This window comes from Emydura macquarii, unplaced genomic scaffold (genome assembly GCF_026122565.2).
Source record: "Emydura macquarii macquarii isolate MOO-44397 ecotype Brisbane River unplaced genomic scaffold, CSIRO-AGI_Emac_v2 contig_2676, whole genome shotgun sequence".
Classification (NCBI taxonomy): Eukaryota; Metazoa; Chordata; order Testudines; family Chelidae; genus Emydura; species Emydura macquarii.
In genome coordinates, this window is record NW_027132813.1 from 42,153,221 (window position 1) to 42,175,082 (window position 21,862).

At 37.4% G+C, this 21,862-nt stretch overlaps 1 protein-coding gene across 1 annotated transcript in view; it reads left to right on the forward strand.

Annotated features, from left to right (window-relative positions):
- KIF16B (kinesin family member 16B) overlaps positions 1-18,032 on the forward strand; it is a 224,372-nt gene extending 206,340 nt beyond the window's left edge. The window contains exons 25-26 of the mRNA XM_067565282.1: positions 655-738; positions 17,712-18,032. Of these exons, the coding sequence (XP_067421383.1) occupies positions 655-738; positions 17,712-17,870 (243 nt within the window). The 3' untranslated portion in view covers positions 17,871-18,032. The remainder of the gene's footprint in view (positions 1-654; positions 739-17,711) is intronic.
- The last annotated feature ends 3,830 nt before the right edge of the window (positions 18,033-21,862 follow it).

Below are 21,862 nucleotides of genomic sequence, written 5' to 3' on the forward strand. Positions count from 1 at the left end.
AAATTTAATTTTTGTAGGCATAAGCTTTCGTGAGACAGCTCACTTCGTCAGATGCAGGGTATATCTACAGTGTATATCTATGTTTCCTATTTACTGTATCTACTGTATATCCAGGTATCCTATTTACTACCTCTGGATCTGACGAAGTGAGCTGAGTCTCACGAAAGCTTATGCCTACAAAATTAAATTTGTTAGTCTTTAAAGTGCCACAGAACTCTCGTAGTATAGCTATCATAAACAAAATCAAATGAAATAGACAAACTTGTATCGATTTTAATAGATTGATTCTGATCTTTAAAATATACAACATTCCTCAGCAGCTCGTATTTTCTTCTCCTTTGTAGACAGTGTAATATGCAGGTTCAATTTACACCTTTTGATTTTTATGTAAGTAGATGTAAACATTCTAATTCCTATATTTGCTTTGCCATCATTCGCTTGTGACAGTACAATATTATTGTTTTAGTATTACCTCAGACTGGATTATATGAATGTTAGTAGAACAGCATAATGGGATTATATTTAATGGCATATACTGTAACTTGTGAATATTTGTCATATTCCTCTCTCTGATCACTTCATGTTTTAAAAAGAATTTTTTTCATTTTAGCTTATCATTTACAATGCCAATGCACTCTCTTGCGTCTGTTACAGCTTACTACTTTAGAATTCCCTCCAAAGAAGCTATTTGGAAATAAGGATGAAAGAGTGATTGCGGAACGGCGGAGTCACTTAGAGGTAATGGTAAATTTTTAACAAACTTTTGAGAGTATATTTAGATAGAGTTCTGTCTGCCTGACCAATAAGAACCATTCCCATATAGCAGACGTTAAATAGTCTACTTGTAAGTATGAAGTTACTTGCTGCTTCATTTAACACAGGAGATGGCAACAGTATATTGCAAAGTAATGAAACATGCCTATAAAAAAAAATCCTTCTAGTCTTAACAAAAGGCATCTTTAATTTTGTTCATAGGAGGTATATTTATTTAAGGGGGGGGAAGGGTTGTGGATGAGGTAAATATTCAATGTAGATAGATGGTCTCTATACAAAGTAAGATTTTAAAGAAACTTGCCAACTATAAACTCAGTTCATTAACTGAAGATTTACAGTATTATCATAATTACTGTATTAATATCTTGGGATGAAGAGGCGAGCACTTTTTAGGCTTCATTGAGCTTCATTTGGAATCTAACTTCTTTTTTTAATTTACTTTTTCCTCTCTCAGCTAGTTTTAGAATTAAGTTTGATTATAGCATAACAATGTTTCTGCTACTTTTCATGTCCTCTTGCTGTAGTGTGTATACAGTGCACAGTTTCCACTGGCAAATCCTTCTAGCTATTCTACAAGGCATCTGTGGGGGATTCTGTATGTCATCAATAACTCATTAATCATTACAGTAGAGAGTATTTTGGGGGGAAATTCTGTACTAATGTACACCACTCTGTAACCCTGTTGTAGCTAATGAGGATGCAAGTCAGTACAGAGTTGGAGCCATTGCATTTAGTTAAAATAATAAGAAGTGCTGTTTAAACGGTACACCCCCCACAAAAAAAAAAAAAAAAATTGTATCCTTCGCTGAACCTTCTGATTCTCATTTTTAGTTAATCTTTTTCTGCATATCGCAGCATTTTATGAAACACCAACATCTCTTCCCGCTGACTTTTGAAGGGCTACTACCCAACTTCCAAATTGGCAGTTTCCTAATGTAATCTGTTTCCTGCTTCAGGTTCTTCTAGAGCAGTATCAAATGCTTTTCACATTATTAAATCTATGGTTATATTCCACTCTCAATGCTGAAATTAGCTTCCATATTTTGTGTCCCACACAGCAACTTAATCTCTTGCCTTTGTTGATTTTATTAACTGATTTTATTGTAATGTTTGTACACATACAGCTGAATATTCTAATTGCTGTTTAAAATGTTGGGTTTTGGTCATGGTTATGTAATATTTATAACTTTAGCTATACTTATACAAATAGTCTCTTACGTTTTAATTTATTGTACTCACCTTAGTTAAATTAAACCATTTAAACTTTGTTTATTAGCTATATATAGTTCATCTATCATAATATCTGGACATTATTAACATAAATAAATACACTATTTCCCCATACATTAGAGGGTACATACTGTACATATTCCCACATTACTCAATAACCCCCACCAAGAAAGAACCCACACTAGAGAAATTAAAGAGGCCAGTATCTAACTGGATACCAACATCCACTGTCAGGAAAAGCCTGATCAAAGATTTGTGGTTTCACACTGTAAAAGTGGCAATATTTTAGACTACCAATGACAGTGTATTCTGAAGCTGAGTCCCTGCCATGACCATGCTTTGCTGCTGGCTCCTATGACTCTATGCTGTGGGCTAACACCTGAAATACCTCCGTTTAATGCAGCTACCTTGGTAGAACACCATGATAGAGGCTGTTTTAGCAATAACCCGCTCCAAGATCAGTAAGGCTTTTTAATAAGGAGCAGCACCTTGAATTATAACTAGAAGCAAACTGGCCGTGTGGAACATGATGGTGTAATATACTATAAACTACCGATTCTCTAAAAGCACTAGCTGCTATATTTTGCACTAGTTGAAACTTTCATGTGGCCTTCAAGATTAATCCCAGATAGAGTACATTTCAGTAGCCTTGCCTAGAGGTGATAAATGAATGGATGGCCATGGCAAGTGATGCAGTGCCTTGGCCAGCTGAACATAAAACTTGGCATTTCTGGCAAGGACATTCAATGAAACTAAAGACTGACTACAGTACCTTGATGATCAACAGACACATGCCTCTAGATGCTTATGCCATCAATCATCAGCTTCTCCTTACCCATATTCAGTCTAAGCCAGCTAGCTTTCCTACATATTCTTACATCTGCCTCAACCAGGGAGAGCAAAGAATCAGCAGTGCCTAAATTCAGTGAAAAAGAAATCTAGAATTTGTAGTCTTCAACATATTGATGACATTGCATCTCATAATGTCACAATCTCCCCAGGAGCCTTGGGAGACGATGTGCATCACAACATTTATAGCACTATCTCTTACTTAGGGAACCTTATTTTGTCATTTGATATGGCTAATCTAGAGTTAATGTAAGATTCTTAGAAGAGAGATTGAACTGTCTCCCTGCAAAACAAAATTTATGTTCTTTTCAAAGTCTCTGTACTGAGTTTATTGGATACAACCGCAACTGAGTATTATATCATAACAATGTTCCGCATGAATATTGAACTATTGGATTTTGCAAGATCACATGCAGACCAGAAGTAGGTGTTTTTCTCTGGTGGATGACAAAATCTGGTCACACTTCATAAATGATATTCAGTTGTTTATGTTCCAGTAGTGTTTGTAATCTTGAACAGACTCTGGCTTCTGTCACTGTTTCCTGGACAACTTCTATCAAGGACAGGACAGTTAGACTCTGACTAATCAGATTCAAATAATATCTCATCTCTGGTGAGCATCAACAGCTTCTTTCGAGCAGAGGCAAAGTTTAGGTTTTTCTTACTTTTTTGAATTAACCAGACAGCATCAAACTAAAAACTTGTAGTTCAATATCTATCCATTTATGGATTAAGGCATCATGTACCTTAAGCAGAATCCCATGCCAGACTAAATTCAACAGTTTGTCTACAAGAATTATTTCTTGAATCAACAATCAGCAGCTGAGATGTTCTTGTGGCTTCGTCACTTTGCATAAGAACTGGTTTGTAACTGGTTGCAGGATTTGGCCATGGTTCTGTGTTCTGAAGCTATGAAGACCCTCAAAGTTCAATTTATTCTACAATTATTCTACAATTATGATTTTCCACTATTCAGCTTCAAAATAAGCTAAATGTATAACAGCTTATACTACCGCATAATTCAAATCTCATGATTAAACATTCTTATTTTAATTGGCTTACCTTGATTGGCTTTGGTCAAGGAAATTTTCCTCACACTTGATGATAGCAACATTTGGCAAAAGTGTTCTTTTTCAGGAACCTCTGGTAGTTAAGCAGCGGTTTAATGTAATTTTCATATACCTCTGTTCTTTCTGGTTCCAGCCAAAACAGGAATAAAAAATACTGAAGTAGTATGAGGTTTTTTTGTGGCATTTTTCAACCCAGCCAGGGCCGGAATCTTTGGACACTTCATGCGAGACTTACTCATTTTGGCTTGGGTGAGTGGGTGCATTTGAGAGAGAACCTGTGTTTTGAAAGGAGACACAGAAGATTGTGTTCTGCACAGGTCCTCATCGCATGTTGGGGCCATTTGGATGAAAAGTGTCCAGACAGACACAAATTAAAGTGATGGTTAACTACAAAACAGGATCATTGTAAAAATTATTTGAAGTTTGTTATGTTTTATTTCATATATATATAAATAAAATGTATTCTGGTCCTCAGAAGTTCAAAACTTTTTCCGTACATTCATTGGTAGAAAAATGTGACTTAAATAATCCAAAGAGTGGTCTTTGTAACCTTTGAGCATTCTATATATTTATAATTCAAAGGCTTTTGGCACTGGATTTTTTAATATAATATGGAACATCCACATCGCTTGTCTATATTAAATTACCAGAATTGAGACACTAATTGTATATTCAAAATTACCTAAGGTAGATTTAAATTCAGGGTTTTACCAGTAAATGCTCTATTTGCAGTCTATTAATTGTTTCATCAGAGACCTGTTTAGAGTAAAACTCTAAATTAATTGTTCAGCTGCTTAACGGCTGTAACTTCACTTTAGAGCCAACCTTGCTTGATTAAATCTGCCTTAACTGAAACAGCCAAAAATTGTTGATTAAAGTTAATAGAAGTTAGTGTATATTTATCCTTTCGTGCAATTACTAGACTTTTGTAAGTAAGGATATACTGTACTGTCCTATTTTTGTTGATAAAGCTACAAGGAATGTAGACAGTATTTGTTTGTTAAAAAAAAAAAAACAAAAAAAAAAACTTGTAAAGAAAGTAAAACAGAAAAGATGTTTCAATAAATTCATCTGTTTCCATTTTGATTGGAAAATGTGTTTTACAGTATAAAGTAGTTGATTGGCTAGATAAAAGTATTCCCTTTAAGTGGGATTGGTTAAGGAAATGTCACTGCACTCAATCATTACTTGCCCCACCCATTTCTCCAGTATATACCATTTGCAATATCCACTGTGGTTTTTTTTCCTTCTAAACACAGAGAGCTATAATACAAGTTATTTAACAGCAAGGCTTAGGTCCATAGATCTTAAAGCACTTTACAAAGATTAATACCATTATCACATCAGGGGAAACTCAGGGTAAGAGACTAGCCTAAGGTTACGGCAAATTACTTTCAGAGCATGAATAGAACCCAAGTTTCTTGACTCCCAAGTACACTGTCTACTGCCCTACACGGCCATTTCTACTGCTGCTGCCAGCAAGGTACTCATTAACCATGACAGTTATTTTGATAGTAGTTCAACAGACTGTTGTAAAAACTGTCTTCTGCTCTTCTCTTTATCAGCTTTCCCCTCTCTACTGCCACTGCTCCACTTCCTGTTTGTGTATGAAATGATGCTAGCAAAATACCTGATCTCTGAAGCAATATCAGGCAGCACTTCAGGTAGCAGGAAACTTGTGTGTTTCATTTTTCTGCTTGCACACACAACTAAGGGAATAAACAAATGCCAAAAATGTTAGTGTAGCGAAGCAGCCCTCTTCAAGTTCTGAAGGAACACATGCTATCCATCTTTTAAAATTATTTCTGTTTCATTCTTTTATACCATGAGCTTCTTGAGACGATCGTCATCCATACTCAGTCTGTTCAAAATTAATAATAAAGATGTTCTTAATATCATAACTTCTTGCTGCTAAGTGATGGGTACTGAATAGTAGGCACAAATGCAAGATACAGAAATAAATCTCGAGCAAAGAGAATAATGAAATTATGCTCACTACACTAGAAGGCATTAGAAATTATCAGTTACTAAAGCAGCTAGGTAATCAAGTCATATTTCCAATCCCAAGGAGTTGAAAATCAGGCCCCAAAAATCAAGACTGGCTGAAAAATAACGTATTTTGATATCTGGTTTTGCCGCTTTGGGAGGGTGAGGGGCATTTTCAAGTTTTTCTACACAACCCTGGGACTAGAAATATGGGAGGTGGGGAGAGTCATTTAAATGAAAGGTGACATTTTGATGTATTCCTGTGACTCCAGGAACTGGTCTTTTAAGAAGGACACCAAATACTGAGAAAGTTGACAGCACTAGGATTGCCAAGCGCTCGCTCGCTCTCTCTCTCTCTGTGTGTGCGTGTGCTTCTTAGTTTGCACTATCCCATCACCAACCCCCGGTTTTGCTAAAATCAGATAGGAATTAGTTAATGCTGACATTTAAATACCATCATTAGAGATAGAAGGGCCCGATGAGATTAATAAAGGCAGATGAGTTAACATCTCTGAATCATTGTTTGAAGTTGTTGACAAATTTAGGAAGACAACTGTGTCTGTATACACTCTGTTCATGTTTTGAAAGTTTTATTTAAAAAGCTTTTAGTCCTCAAGATGTCAAATAAAATCTTAGTTTCTGTATATTTGAATATATAGTGCAGGCTATGCAAGTGCGTTAAATAGGCCAGGTGTTTAACACCCCTGCTACAATCTGTTTATCTGAGATGACCTAGTTCATATTATTTACAGGTAAATCACGATGAGTATAAAAAATGTGGTAATCAAAGTCAAGTATAGTAAATAAAAGTTGCCTTTTTCTGGTTGACTTTCATGCCAGTAAACACAAGTATAAAAAGCTGTCAAAGCTACTGATTAGATGTCAGTTCAAAGTGATTATTAAAAGACAATTGTTAGATTCTAGTGATGAGCTTGCAACAACTTCCTTAATATCAGAGCTTTAAGAAGAGCTTTAAAGCCAGCTTCTCATTAGCCTGATCCTTCGAATCTGATTGTAAACCTATGATAGCATGAAAATAACTGCTGCCCTTAGAAGCACCTCTCCCAGGTATTTTTTTAAAATGGTAAGAAGAAATTTAGAAATCATTCAAAGAAAGATTGAAGCTTTTCTTTTCATTATATATGTGCAAGTGTATCCGCTCTTTTTGCTACAGAAAAAACAAAGAATATTGGAGATTTGCAGCATGTGATTGTCCTGGAAAAGGTACCAATTGCATAGTCTCGGACTCACAGTCTGAACTTTGAAATGCCGCATGTTTAGGAGAACCAATGTTTTAAATTTCCCAAAATAAGAGAGATGTGGTAATGGAGGCTCCTACAGGAAAGAAATAAGACACCAACGCAGAAAGGACAGCATAATAGGTTGATTTTGTGAATATCAAATATGTTAAAGCATTTCTAGGATAATTGTTTTAGCTATAGATAGCTAGATTTTTATATTAGCTCTAGATTATTATTATAATAGCTCTTATAACCTATATTTGCATTATTTAAGAAAATATTTTTAAAAACAAAAATAATGAATGAAGCACTGATTTGCGTGCAGGAAATAAAACCTATTTAAGTTAGCCACTTTGAAGCTACATGACATACTAGATTCATGACTCACAATGCACCACCAGTGTTGCCCAAATGCACCTGCTACATCCCCTTTGAAATGAACACTGTTCAGAGGGAGAGGTGTAATGCTGTCTGCAGTGAAGAGATTAAACATTCCAACATTTTTGGGTGACACTGTTTTCAGAAAGTGAATGATTTTTCCTAACAGTTACATTTAACAGATGCAAATAAGAAGAAACTAAGATTTTTACATTACTTGCATTACTCTATCTTAATCCACATGCAGGTTACAAAATGTAATGTGAATAAACTCCACTGAGTTTCAAATAGAATAGAGCATGTACAAAATATTGCATTCTAAGAATATTGGTAGAGGGAAGAGTTGATTAGTTCAGGAATAGAAACCTGGGATTATTTTCTAGAAGACTTCAGTTCAAGCCTGCAGTTAGCCCTAAAGAGGGGTCTACTAGCCTTGAACGGATCAGTAACTGGCAATAACCTATTGCATTGATTCAGTCCAATCCAGTGACCAAAAGTAATTTACTATCCGGCAGTTGCAGGATTGGAGCCTTAAGACCTGATTTGCAAACCTGAATACCTAACATTACTTTTGACTATTGTAAATACCCCCCAAACAGCTTTTAGGTTCCTAAACATGACTTTAGTTGTTTAACTTCAGGCACCTCATAGAGTCATAGATTGAAGGGCAGAAAAGACTATCAGATCACCCAGTCTGACCTTCAGAATATCACAGGCCATTAAACACCACCCAGCCATCTCATCTCTGCCCTATGCCCAACAATCAGAATTAGAACAAAGAATTACAGCATTCAGGAGAGTGAAATGTTGTGTGCCGTAGGCAGAGAGACTAGGAGGGACCAAGGTGCACTGGATTTTTGTGATTAAAATATGAACTTTTCTGTGCAATACATTCTTTTCAAAGGAAAAAAAAATAGAATCAATAATTCAGAATGTTCAGCCTTTTCACAAACTTTCTTAAAGTATCATAAAAAAAGGGTGAGGACCAATAATGTTGATTACAAAATTTGTGAAGTAACCTGTTTCAGACTTAGTTTAATTTCACATTAGTGTTATTAATAGTTATATTTTGTTTTGCAGTCAGTTCAGGACACATTCTTCAACATCCTCTTGCAAAGAAAGTTGGATAGTTGCCACACCTGGATAGCTTTCTAATAATGACCCTCCACAATCTGGATATGAGTGTATCAATAAAGAGAGCTCTCAACCAAAGACACTAGATGCAATTCAGTGCTCTTCTTTTTTATGGAAGGTTTATCAATCATCCTTCAGTTTTTGATTTCAGCAAAGGAAGTTGAGGGTGATGCATGTCAAGTATGTTGGTAGCTATTTGCCAAGGCCGCTCCAGCAGATGACATGTTGTCACTATTGGCCCAGGGATGCGTAGTAAATTTAATTCCTTTGTTGCCGTCTGTGAATAGGTTTTGACAGGATTTGTTTTGACTTGTGCTCTGGAGAAAAGATTGATTTCCTTCACTAGCTAGGTCTGTTTTGATCTTTTTAATATGGCCTTTTACTTCCATAAGCAGATTCACAGAGAGATAGCAACTGTAAATCACAGTTGTTCTGTGGCAGACTATGGGTATAATGTTCATTGGAACTATGTAAAGCCAATGAATGTAACCTTTTAACATGCAGACATTGTAAGAAATATTAAGTCCCATAGATTTTAAATGAGTTTCATTTATTAAACTGCAATATTAAGCAGAATATTATTGCGGTTTGTGAACTAGGCTGTCTTTAGAAGTTAATTCAACTGAAGCTGGGTAATAGTAATTCAACATAATGTGCTCGTGCTTTTAGACTTGAACAGAAAAATTATCTAAAGAGCTATAATGAAAAGTTTGGTTTTTGCAAAGGTAAAATAGTAGTTTCACCTTGAATTTTAACCAGCTGCTGTCAGAATGCTTTGTATGTTAACAAAATGTAATGTTAATGTATTGAATTCAAGTTGTCTGTTTATCAGTCTGGCTAAAATTGAGTTTTATTGGGACTTAGTCTCCTAGGTGCTTAAGTCAATTCTGAAAACCGGACTTAAATTCCTAAGTCACTGAGGCACTTTTGAAAATGTTATCCCTGTTTTTTATGTTGTGTGTATATTATGAAGAAATTTATAGCAACTTTGGGCCAGATCCTTCATTGTAAATTGCCATAGCTTCACTGGAACTGCACTGACTTACACCACCAGAGGATGGCATCCTCCATAGTTCAAGTTGTGCTGAGATTAGTAGTTCTAATGGGGGTTAAATCCTTTTTGCTATTTAAGCAAAATGTCATGTATAAGCACCCAGAGTTACAACACTTTCTTTTGGGCAGAGAGTTAATTTTGTGGAAAATAACAAATATTTTCAGTAACATGAGTTAAATTACTTATTTTTAAAAATTTCAATTTGCAGTCTAATATTTCCTTCAGGTCCCACTATCTAACAAATAGGTTGCTTCTAACATGTTAAAAGTTCAGGTCTATGTACCTGCAAACACATCTGACATAGGCTAATTGAAAACAAGTTTTTAGCATTATTCATCATAACTATTGTATTCATGCTTTCCTAGCAAACACAACCAGCTTACAGCAGAAGCAGTGATGCCCTGATGTCTGTTCTGCAACATACATACACCTCTTCAGCAAGTTTCTCTCTCTGGGTCTTCTCCTCAACCCCTGGGGAGCCCCTATAACTGCATCCTTGGATTTTCTTCATTAGTAATAGAACATTATAGACATCTGAAACCTGTCTGTCAGCAGGAGAACTTAGTTTTCGTGAGGTCAGAGTTAAGATTGTGTGTGTAAGATTCTGAAGAATTGGTTATGTGCATTGTGTGACTGTATGGTGGAACTGAAAGGTAGTTTGTTGTGGAGGTGAGGTGTTTGAGTGGGTGTTAGAGAATGTAATCTGTGGGTGGTAAGGCATGCAAATTGAGGTTGAGCTGGATATTAACTGGTGATTGTCTTGATTTTTTTACGATTGCATTGATAGGAGATATGTGTAAGCAGCCTTAACTCTGTTAACCTTCAAAAGGTTGAAGACCGCACTACCAGGAAAAAGTATTGCTTGGGTGGGAGGGGCAGGTGATGCGAATCATGAATTGAGTAGCCAGGGTTGGGTAAATGAATCCGTTCCATAGTCTTTGGTTATATAGCGTTGAGGACGTTTCACCAAGCATTGGACCCAATTAATGTCTGGAACTTTGTGGTGGGTCACACTCTCTTTAATATTGTAACTAATACAGTTGTGGCCTGCTGCTTTAAATCCATTCATGTGTCATTTTTCATTCTCCTGCATATCCTGATCAGTCTCTTATCTTTGTGCTTACACAAATTATCTAATTACAGGGGAAAGGCTCTAGTTTAATGCATGGATATGTGTAGAAATATAACAGATTCAGAGGTAGTTACTGTTTCTTTTACTAAAATGAGATTTCCATAACTTTATTCACTAATGACAATGTTGTCTAGTTCTATAGTTGTTTTTTTTATAAGCAGAGTCCACTACTTGTTTCTTTCCCTGCAAAAGATACAGAACCTGATGTGATACTATAATATTTCTAGAAATTTATCATTTGTGCTTAGATTTTCAAAGAAATAACAGCTTTTTACCACTAATTATATTTTCAGGCATTAAGATTTTTTTCCATTCGTATAAAATAGAAGTCACCCACTGTGACCTCAGTGTATATACCATAATGTGGGGATCTAGAGGTGACTAATTATTATCTAAAGTATGTGAAATATAACTCAAGATATTGAATAACACAAGCTACCATGCTCATACATTTCACTGTAGCGTTGATTTTATGCTATCTTGCATATATTTTGTAATATTTTATGCTATCTTGCAAATATCTTGCAATATTTTCCATGGTAACTTGGAAAAAAACTGATGCCAGTGTATTTTTAGCAAGTGTGGGTGAACCAGTTCTTGCAAGAAGAACCTTGAAAGTAAATTTGACTGTTTAACTCTGAGAGACAAAGTGGGTGAGGTAATATCTTGAATTGAACCAACCTCTGTTGGTGAGAGAGACAAGCTCTCAAGCTTACACAGAGCTCTGCTTCAGGTCTGGGAAGGTACTCAGGGCAGGTCTATACTACTATCTGATGCAGCTGCATGTCTGGTGAAGACGTTATAAGCCAGTGGTTTCCGAACTTTTTATGTCGCATCCCCCCCTTACTCCTATCTGCTCCCTCCTGCCGCCCCCCCAGTTGGGGCTGGGAGGCGGGGCTGTGGCTAAGGTTGGGAGGTGGGGCCAGAGTGGGAGAAGGGCTTCAGCAGCCGGGCCAGGGGCAGTAACAGCCAGGCAAGGGATGGAGTCGCGGCTGGAGGGGTGGGACCAGGGCAGAATGGGGCTGGATGGCACTCCCTTCCCACCTCCAATGGGGGCTGACCAGGGCCATGCTGTGCCCCCACCAATGTTCCTCCGCGCCCCCTTAGGGGAGCACGCACCACAGTTTGGGGACCTCTGCTCTAAGCTGATGGGAGAGAGTTCTCCCATCAGCTTAATAACTCCACCTCTGAGAGAGGTGGTAGCTATGTTGGTGGGTGGAGTTCTCCCTCTGACATAGCACTGTCTACACAGGGAAGTTGTTAATGTTGTATCCTGGAGGAAGCTGGCCCTTTTGTGTGGTGAGTGTTTTGAGGATGGTTTCTTTGAGTCCTGATATTCCATCAGTGAGTGTGCTGTGGCCAGATCTGATGGATCTGCCTGGGTTCCCTTCTTTGTGTATCTTGAGAAGCATGTAGAATGTCCCTGGGGCAGGTTCGTAGGTTTAACTCCTAGGCAGTGGGGGATGAGAATGCTATTCGGAGACTGCACATGGCCCCATTCTATTGCACTCCCTGCCCTCTTGATCTCTGCTACCTTTCTGCCGCCTCCAGGCTGAATGCCAATTCCTCTGATCATAGACATGTTTGTCCCATGCTGTTTACTAGCCCAAGGCCTGGATCAAGAAACAATTGTTAGGGTTATATCCGGGGGCTCCAGTAAGAGGGAGTCCTGTGTCAAATCAGTCAGGATTTATGGCAGCCAGAAAACATGGCAAGTTGGGACTTGCTGCGTACAAGTTCGAACCCATCCTAAGTTCCTGCTGCTAGCAACCCTCACTGCCCTCCCATTTCCACCCTCCACTGGTTTCCAAATAGCCGGTTCCCATATATTATCTACCTCAGAACTACACAGCGTCCCAGTGGTTTCAAATTAGTTCAGTCTGCAACCCTTCAGCTCCATTCTTCCTTATGAGTACATTTTCCATGCTTTTCTCTTTCCATGATACAAATAGCTATACCTGCTACCTTTTCTTGGGCCATCACACCTCCATTTACTGACTCACATTCCCTGTGGCTCTTGCCCGAGTGCAAGGAAGAGGGACCAAGAGAAGAATCAGAAATGACTGACTGTTGCAAATCCCAGTTCTAGAGAGAAGACCTGAAACTTCACCAACTTCTCCTCACAATTCCTTATGTATGATCACCTCAGCCAGTGAGTGCACTTTGAACATCTTGTCTCTCCATGAGACACTGCCTCCAGTCTGTGTGTGTCATCATGCCATCTCTGGAAGGCTGCTTGATTCCTATAATTTGTAATAATATCTGACATTATATAGTGCTTCATATCTGAAAACCACTGCAGAAGAACATCATGACACCTCTGGAAGGGAGAGAGAAGAACTAAGTTGTTTAATATCTTAAAAGTAAATCGTAGAGAAAAACAACAGTAGATGTTTCCGTTTTTTTACTTGGATGGATCTAATGATTTGAGGGAGAGCGAGCTACCTGACATTCTGACTTTTGCAGCGACACTGGATGTCTGAACAATCAGAGTCTTTCAGAATCTCTGCCATTTAAGCAAATCTTCCTTTCTTTTTTCACTGCATGCAAGCCCTCATAGCTAACCATGCTCCAGTTTACCTGCTTATTTTGCACTAGATTCTGATATCCTTATTCAGGGGTGTGCAAGAGGGGAAGCAAGCAGGGACGTAGCACACTCCTCCCCCCAATAATGGTCGGAGGCAAAGAACTCCGGCCCCAGGGCTGTGGGGGGAGAGCAAACTCCTGCTGGGGTGGGGTGGGGAGGGAAGAGCGAGCTCCTACCGGAGCGGGGGAGGAGAGGATGGGACAGCGAGCTTCTCCTGGGGCCAGGGCGGGGGAAAAGGAAACTTCTCCCAGGGCCAGGGGAGATGGGATAGGGAGGGGAAGGAGGAAGGAAGAACAAGCTCCTGCCTGGCCGAAGGAAGAGTGAGCTTCTCCTGGGGGGGATGGGAGAACAGTGAGCTCCTTTGGGGTTGGGTGGCCTATAGCTCCTTTAAAGACAAGTGCAAAATATTTCATTATTGTGTGGATTGTGAAGCCCAAAGCTCTAAAGAATTACCAATGTGACAAAAAAACTACTGGAAAAAGAACAAGATTGGGAAGGACACTAGAGACCCAGCCAGTGATGCTGGAATTTTCTTTCACCTTCTGTAAGTCCTCCAGCTGCTGAGTTTTAAAATAATGCAAAGTTCAATTTTAAAAAAATGTAATTCTTACTAAACTCTGTTAATGATCTTCAAAACTGTCACTATTTGTAATAGATACGACAACAATGTTAATTCCCTGTTAATATGGCACAACCAGAAGGAGGATAAGAATCCTTTTACATTCCAGAAAGCTTTTCAGTTTTAACAGTTTGAATACTGTTAAATTAAGTTATGGATTCATGTTAAAATATAGAAAATTATGACCTCCCCAAGCAGTGAGGGAGTGCAAAAATAATTCAAATGACATTGCTCAGCTGATGTATTGATGAACACTGGCCTACAGTTCTAGAGGTTAACCCTATTAAAATAATAGTTTTTTCAGACTTTAAATGGTTACATGATTTCACCATTCACCAAATGAGAATGGAGGGAAAACAGCTCGGCCCAGTCAACCACGAGGCAGCTTTGAGGCTTGCAAAGCTTTCTAGCTTTTTCCCCCCAAGGGTACTTGCCATGCAGGGTTAAAGCTTTGGGGTTTCAGTTTGTGTAGCTCACATAATATAGATCTCAAATTAGTCAGGCTAAAGGACATGAAAATGTAGGACAAACCAACAGGGCAGAATCATCACCTTTCAAATCTTGGACACACAGTTCTAGCATGCTTTGAACCTGAGAATAAAATAGAAAGGAGTCTTGCTCTAAACATTTTCTTACATAGTGGTGGTAAAATTCCTATACAAAGTAGTCTTCCATATTCTTTAGTGTATGCTTAGACCAAATTACTGATAATACATATATATTAAAGTGTGTAAGTATAAGGGCTATTCGTCTTATGATGCCAAGACTCCATGCCATCACTGGAAAACACACAGATGTTTACAACTAAAGTGGGTGTTCTGTAAATCAACAGTTTAACAATGTAAACACTAATAGCAACATGAAGTCATAAGTGCAGTTTGAATACTGATTATTAGACCAAATAATCCAGAACAAAGGAATGTTGTAATGCTTGCTGTTCTGGAAGCATTTAGCAGAATGAAAAATAAAGTAAATCATAAGAACGTGTCTCTCGGAATGTTTGTAATAGTGAGTTTGATTTTTAACTTTCAAAGTTAACACGGAAAGATTAGAAATAGATTTTGATCCACTGTAGTACATTCCACATTTGGGGTATAGCAAGGCATTGAATTATGCAGTGTAGCGACTGAATAGGAAATCATGACAGCCTTAGGTCACACGTGCACACCCTTAGTTCACGTGTAGTCTAAGACATCAGGACATGTTTCATTGTACTATGGAATCTTTAACTAGCAACCAGCGCATCTGGACCATCCTTCACTTAATTCAATTGAAACAATATCTTAATTGTGAAGGGCACCACAACCTCATCCTGCACTGTCGCATCAGTGCTGCACGCGAGCCCAAATGCAGATGTGAGATTTAAATTACAGCCTCCTTATCCAGAGACTATTAAACAAAGTAATACATGCTGACATGAAGTATATGGTGTTACTAGAGTGCATTATATGGTGTTAAAATCTTTCTTCAAAATTAAATTTCAGCAAAAAAAATATGGGGAACGGGGAGTAACATTTTCCCAATTTGTTTTCCATTTTCCAGCCAACTATAGTGATCCAACAATTATTTCTGTGCGAATCTGGGAAAACCATGTGAAACAGTAATTGCTGCTCTTACCATTTCCATTTCACATATGTACACTCACCAAGCACAGGGTTTCCTTGTACTACCATTAGAAATGCCTAGCCTAGACCAAGAATAGTGGCTTTACAGAAAAAGCCTGGCAGTAAATCACCTGGCCACACAGATCAAGGTGAATACAATTTCCTTTCTAACAACTGTAACTAAAAATTTGGTACCTTCTGTGAACCTTCAGATCCTGTAAACTAGAATTACTGCAGTAACTTTCCACTACTAAAACTTGAGCAGAGTGTTATATTTTTACAGTTGATTTACTTCCCTATTCATCCTTCAGGCTTTATTGGGTTGGGATTTTTTTAAGGGACCCTACTTTGTGAACTAATTATGACAAATGTCGACACGACATCTGTTGCCTGCTTTAAATTATCTCCTAGTCTGTTGGAATTCATCTTGAAGGCATTTTCGTAATGAATTTTTTTTTTTTTTGTGAACATTAATACAACCTGTGGGAGATTTGAATAAAAAAGAAAATCCACCAGTCCTGCCAAGGGAATAGTTTATGTGCCAGCTGCTTTTTTGTTATCCTGCATTCTGTGATATTAATATAGTTTGTTTCCAAGACTTTTAACAGCAAATGGATAAACAGCTTGTTTTATTATAGAGAAGTTCTTCTTGAGACAAGAGAAGGTAATGTGCACTTTAATTAGGATGACTGCTTCCCAGAATGGATGGATTAGGACTGGGTGCTATATTCAGCTAACTGAACATCACATTCATCAGAGGATATTGTACTAAGTAGATTTATTTCCCCTGAATCCATGATTAATGTGTAATATCTAAAGCTATGACAAGTCAGTTATCTTTTTAATCCAGTCTGTAGCAGAGCAAAAGACTTTATCCTTTTATTTTAGATAAGATTTGCCTTGCATGGCATCTGAGATGATTTTTTTGGTTACTCTTTAATACATGTCTGTGTATCTGCCTCAACATATGTTTTATCTACCACATTTCATTTGAACATCTCAAGAACTGTTTGTTAAATTGCACTAAATGTTCATGTTTCCTCCAAAACCTTACTTAAAGGAAACCCCATCAGTTTTGCGGAAATGATCTTTATGTTGTTACTGTGACAATTTCTCAAGATATAAATGGGCATAATTCATGGAAGGGTTGGAACTGGAACACTTCTTGCATTTTATACTACTTTTAACAGTTTTAGGGAGGATTTCACTGGAAAGACACGATTCTGAGATAACCGCATCACACCTTTAAGCGGGGAGGGAGAGGGGAGAAGTCTGTTGTCCGGTTGGCCGAGGGAAGGGGGAACAGTGCTCTACACCTTAACCCTCCTACAAGGGAGGTGGATGGATGGTAAGGTTCCAGCAATGGGTTGGGTGGGGGACTTAGATGGAAAAAGAGGGGGAGCTGGCAGAATTCCCCAGGGTACTTATTGAATGAACATGGGGTTACCTGCACTATACACTTTTATCTACCACTTAGTCCCAGACATCTAATAATAAAGTTGCGGCCTAATTAAAACCGTATCAAGTGTCTCCTGTTCTTCTTTTGGTATAGCTGGACAATAAGGAACACATCTACAATTTGTACAGATGGCCTTGATCAAAACAATTCGCTTTCAATGTAATGATTGTAGTACTTAGATGGTGAAAGGATTTCTTAAGTTCTTTTGCATTAATATTTAGTGAAATTCCTAAAGAGTAAATTTGAGTTTTGCAACTGCTGCAATATTTGCTAACTTTGGGCGTTCTTTTCCAGGAATGTTGGTAAGTCATGATTAGCAGAGAGTGTTACTCGGGAAGCAGAGTAAATTAGTATCAATCCTGACAGTAAAAGCATATAGTAAACATTTTATTTGTATTGCCTAACCACAACATGAACATTTCAGAGACACATTTTATAGGTTGGTATTTAAATACAATTAGTTATTAAAATGAAATTTTCCAAGTTCATAGATGTTTTTCACTTTTTTTATGCTGCCTTGTATTTAATTCTTTAAAGTGACTGTAACCAAAGTGATCATGAAAACATTATGACATAGTAGATTTCTTTTCACAGAAATACCTCAGGAACTTTTTCTGCGTGATGTTCAAGTCACCATCATCTCCGTTACACATTGATAAAGTGGGACTAACCCTGTCAAAACATACCATCTGTGAATTCTCGCCATTCTTCAAGAAAGGAGTGTTTGACTACAGCAGCCATGGGACCGGTTAACTGTTGTGCCAGGGACTCTTTGCCAGTGGAGCAGAATCCAACGCTGTGCCTTCCATTCTGTCGCGTCAGAAAAATGCAAATAAGGAATCAATTTCCATGCCTGAACGTTTCCATCAGAAATTTTGCCAATTAAAAACAGATATGCAACAATGCTGACCTTCATCCTAAGCAGTTCTCGTATTTATTGCCTGCGTTTTCTTGGCATGGAATATACAAACATTTGTTAGCACTAGTTGCTCTGGTAATGATGTACAAAAATTCTAATTCTCGTGCTGTGTTGGGATCCACTCATTAGTGAAAAGTGCTTCTTTTACATTTGCTCAGACAATTCATTATAGTACTGCAGATTATCTCCTGTTTACTGTGGTCATGTAGTCAGAAGGGAAGTTTTTCTAATGTTCAGTTTCCACCAAGCTGTTCCTTAAGAATGCTTCCTGTTTTTCTTTTCCTCATAACATACTGTGGCATTTGAGACGATACGTTCCATTGGTATTTATCCCAAGAAACACAGTTTAACTATTTGATTGTACAGTTTTCCTCATAAGAATCAAAGGACCTGTGACTTGAACTTTTACAAAATATATACTGCAGAGGATTTTAATTTAAACTCTGTAAAAGTCTTCCACACTTGATTACACAGATGCAAAATGAATCACTTGCCATTAATTAAAAAGAAAAAGAAATAATACTTATTCAAGAATGAGGTCAGCCTCTTTTCTCATTTTCTAATTACCTGGAATGTAACTGTAATACTGTGCACTTTACCGAGCTCTCAGCAATGCATAGAACTAATGTAAAATGCTATATATTTTGAAAAAGATAGCTTCTTCATAGTAGTGTAACTTATCGGAATTTTAGTTGCACAAAGTAGAATTTAAAAGGTTTTACTAATACTTTAAAATTACTCAGGACTTGTTTAGAGTTGCACATGTATATACAGTATAGTATCCATTTTGTATTACTCTAGAACAAAAAAAACATTGACTGGAATAGGGACATGTACATGTTATATATAACAGATTGTGTAAAAACCAAAATAAAACAACTTTCAGTTATTAAAATATGTCTCAAAATAGGTTTTCATGCTCGCTTTCATGAGTATAAAAAGTATCATCCAGTTTAATCAGAAATAGAATTTGTTTCCATACATTAAGTCAAATTAGCCATGCTAGTTTATATTGTGTGAAATGATCATACAGTTAAAACCTGGCCTGACAAAGTTGACGATGTGTGTATTTGACAGTCTAAATTGTGGAGACATTAACATTATAAGCACAAGGAGAAAAAATTAAGACTGCATGTTTGTATTCAATCATCATGACAGTTCCTCTTTTTAAAACCTTTCAAACCTAAAAGATTGTGAATAAATAACATTATTCTAATAATGTCCACATCTTAGTGCATATTCCAATTACTTAGTAAATATGAGCTTTTTTACTTACTTTTTTATATCAGTTTCTGCAGACTTACTGCATAGACTACCTGTGGTGTTCTTTCGGTTCATCGGAGTGCTTTCTCATAAAAAGCGATGAAGAGGTACTTGTCAGGTCTTTCTGGGCTCAATTGTGATATGCCACACACAAAATATATGCATACTGAACGAGCTGGAGAGATTCCCATAGGTAAATCACATGCTTCACATCATTTTAGATTTTGCAAACTATGTAAAAACAAGAGTAATTTATAGAAGTGTAGCATGGATGTAGGATTAACTGTAGTACCAAAATCTGAATGAAATAACTTGACTATTTTCTGATACAGACCCAAATTAGTGGATATAGAGCCAGACACTCATCTGGTGTAAATCTGTGTCAGTAGAGCTATGCTGATTTAGACCAGCTAGGGATTTGGCTCAGTGTTAAATGTGCTTAACAAACATATCAGAATAAAGATTAACCAAATACTTACAGTTTGGAAGCTATATGAGTAAATGTGTTGTTATTAAAAGCCATAATGAGATCAATAGTTGGAGACTGGAGCAAGACAAATCCAAACTTGAAATAAGGCACAGATTTTGAACAGTAAGGATAATTAACCATGAGAATAATTTACTTAGAGATTTGGTGGATTCTCCATCACTTAAAGTCTTTAAATCCAGACTGGGTATCTTTCCAAAAGATATGCTATAGCTCACATAAATTATTGCAGAAATTGCGGCTCAGTTTCTGTGTCCTGTGTTATGCAGGATGATCATAATGGTCCTTTTGGCCCTCTGATCCATGAATCTGTTCTCTGTGAGTAATGATGGAGTTTCAAAACCACTTGGGAGGTGGAGGAAGTTAAGGTCCTTATTAAAGGAAAGGACTGGCACCATGTTTTCTCACTGCCTGGACCACAATTAAGTATTCAGGTCTAGATTCAGCAAGCACTTGAGCACATGCTTAACTTTGATCACGAGTAATGTTGACTTCAGTGGGTCAATTTATATGCATTCAGCAAAACGTGTTTAAGTGCTTTACTGAATTGGGGCCATAATTTTTATACTTGTTAATTGAAGTTGCATGCCTCCATTCAATGCATTGTACTATGAGGAATCAAATCCCAGCCAATACGATAAACACTTCGTGCCACCAGGGCAGCACAAAGAGGCTGCAAAGTTGCCTTAAACTGGCACCTGAACATTGTTTTATAGGAACTGCTCAATCAAGAATTTAGAAGCAATAAGCAGTGCCAAGGAGCAGCCTCCACATTGGGCTGACAATGTCACCTGAGAGTCATTCTGCTGTTTAATGGCTGCTGCACCCCCTCCAGGCTCACCGTAACCCGGACCACATCACCTGCAATGGAGTGCATGAAATGAATCTCAGCAACTATTGCTCCTGAGCCACCTTCACATATGGCCGTCCAACCAGTGATGACACAGCCAGTTAGGAAGGGTACAAAAGAGATTGTGCCTCTTAGCAACAAGATAGCGATATATTGTACTGCTAGTTGGAGGCTCCCATATATGTGTGTGTGTGTGTATACACACACATATATATGTAAGCCCAGAGGCTCCAACCTAGGTGAGATAGGTTTTAAGGTGGGTACAGACAAATAATTCATCTCTTTGCCAGAATTGTTGGGAGAAAAAATTGCCCGTAAATTATCTGTAGGAAGGTCTTCTCTATTTTCTCCTCTTGCATTGGTAGGAGGGAATTTTGTAGAACTTTGCTGGTTACTTTTATTAACACTCTTGGAAATGGTGATTAAAATTTTGAAATAAAAATAAAGAAAGTTTTATGTATGAAGACATTGACTCTTCATCTTTCCTGAAGTTACTTAGAAGATTCAACCCCATAGTTTTCTATTTAAATCATTCATACTTCAGTAATACTGGTATAGAATTTGCCATTTTCTATTAATCTAAACTTCATATTATATATGAGAGTAAGAAATATGTTTTCTTAGATTATGATAGGGCCTGCCATTTTTTTGCTAACAACTTTCTTCTCCATCTTTAGCTGAAGACCAAAACTTGGAGGAAATGAATGATTTTAACTTACCAAGATTCTTATCTTTCTGATTTTTGAATTAAGCCACCCTTAGGTTTGCAATTTTACTAGATTGTATAAAATTTTCTTTTGATATGATATGACGTGAACGTAGGTCCCAGTCCTCCAATTAGATCCACGTGAGTAGACACTTGTCCTCTGCTGAAATCCCATGGAGCTTTATTAAAATCAGTTGGGCTCCAGTAGTCACTGATATATGGGTCTCCCCACATAAATCCAGTTGCAAAATCAGGGCGATAATATGTTTCATTAGCAACATCATAACTAAGTTTCTGATAGGCCTGTTACTATTGACTATATTTTTCTCTATATTTTTAAAACAGGGGATTTGTTATAATTAGCCATATTGTATAAATGTATTTCTAGATATTCTATCTTTTCAAAAATAAACATAAAAAAACCTAGGGATGATAAGCTGAAACCTGGAGATATACTTCTAGGGGTGAAGTGTGTAAAGTTCCATGAGATCAGTGTGTACAATGTGTTAAAGTCAACAAA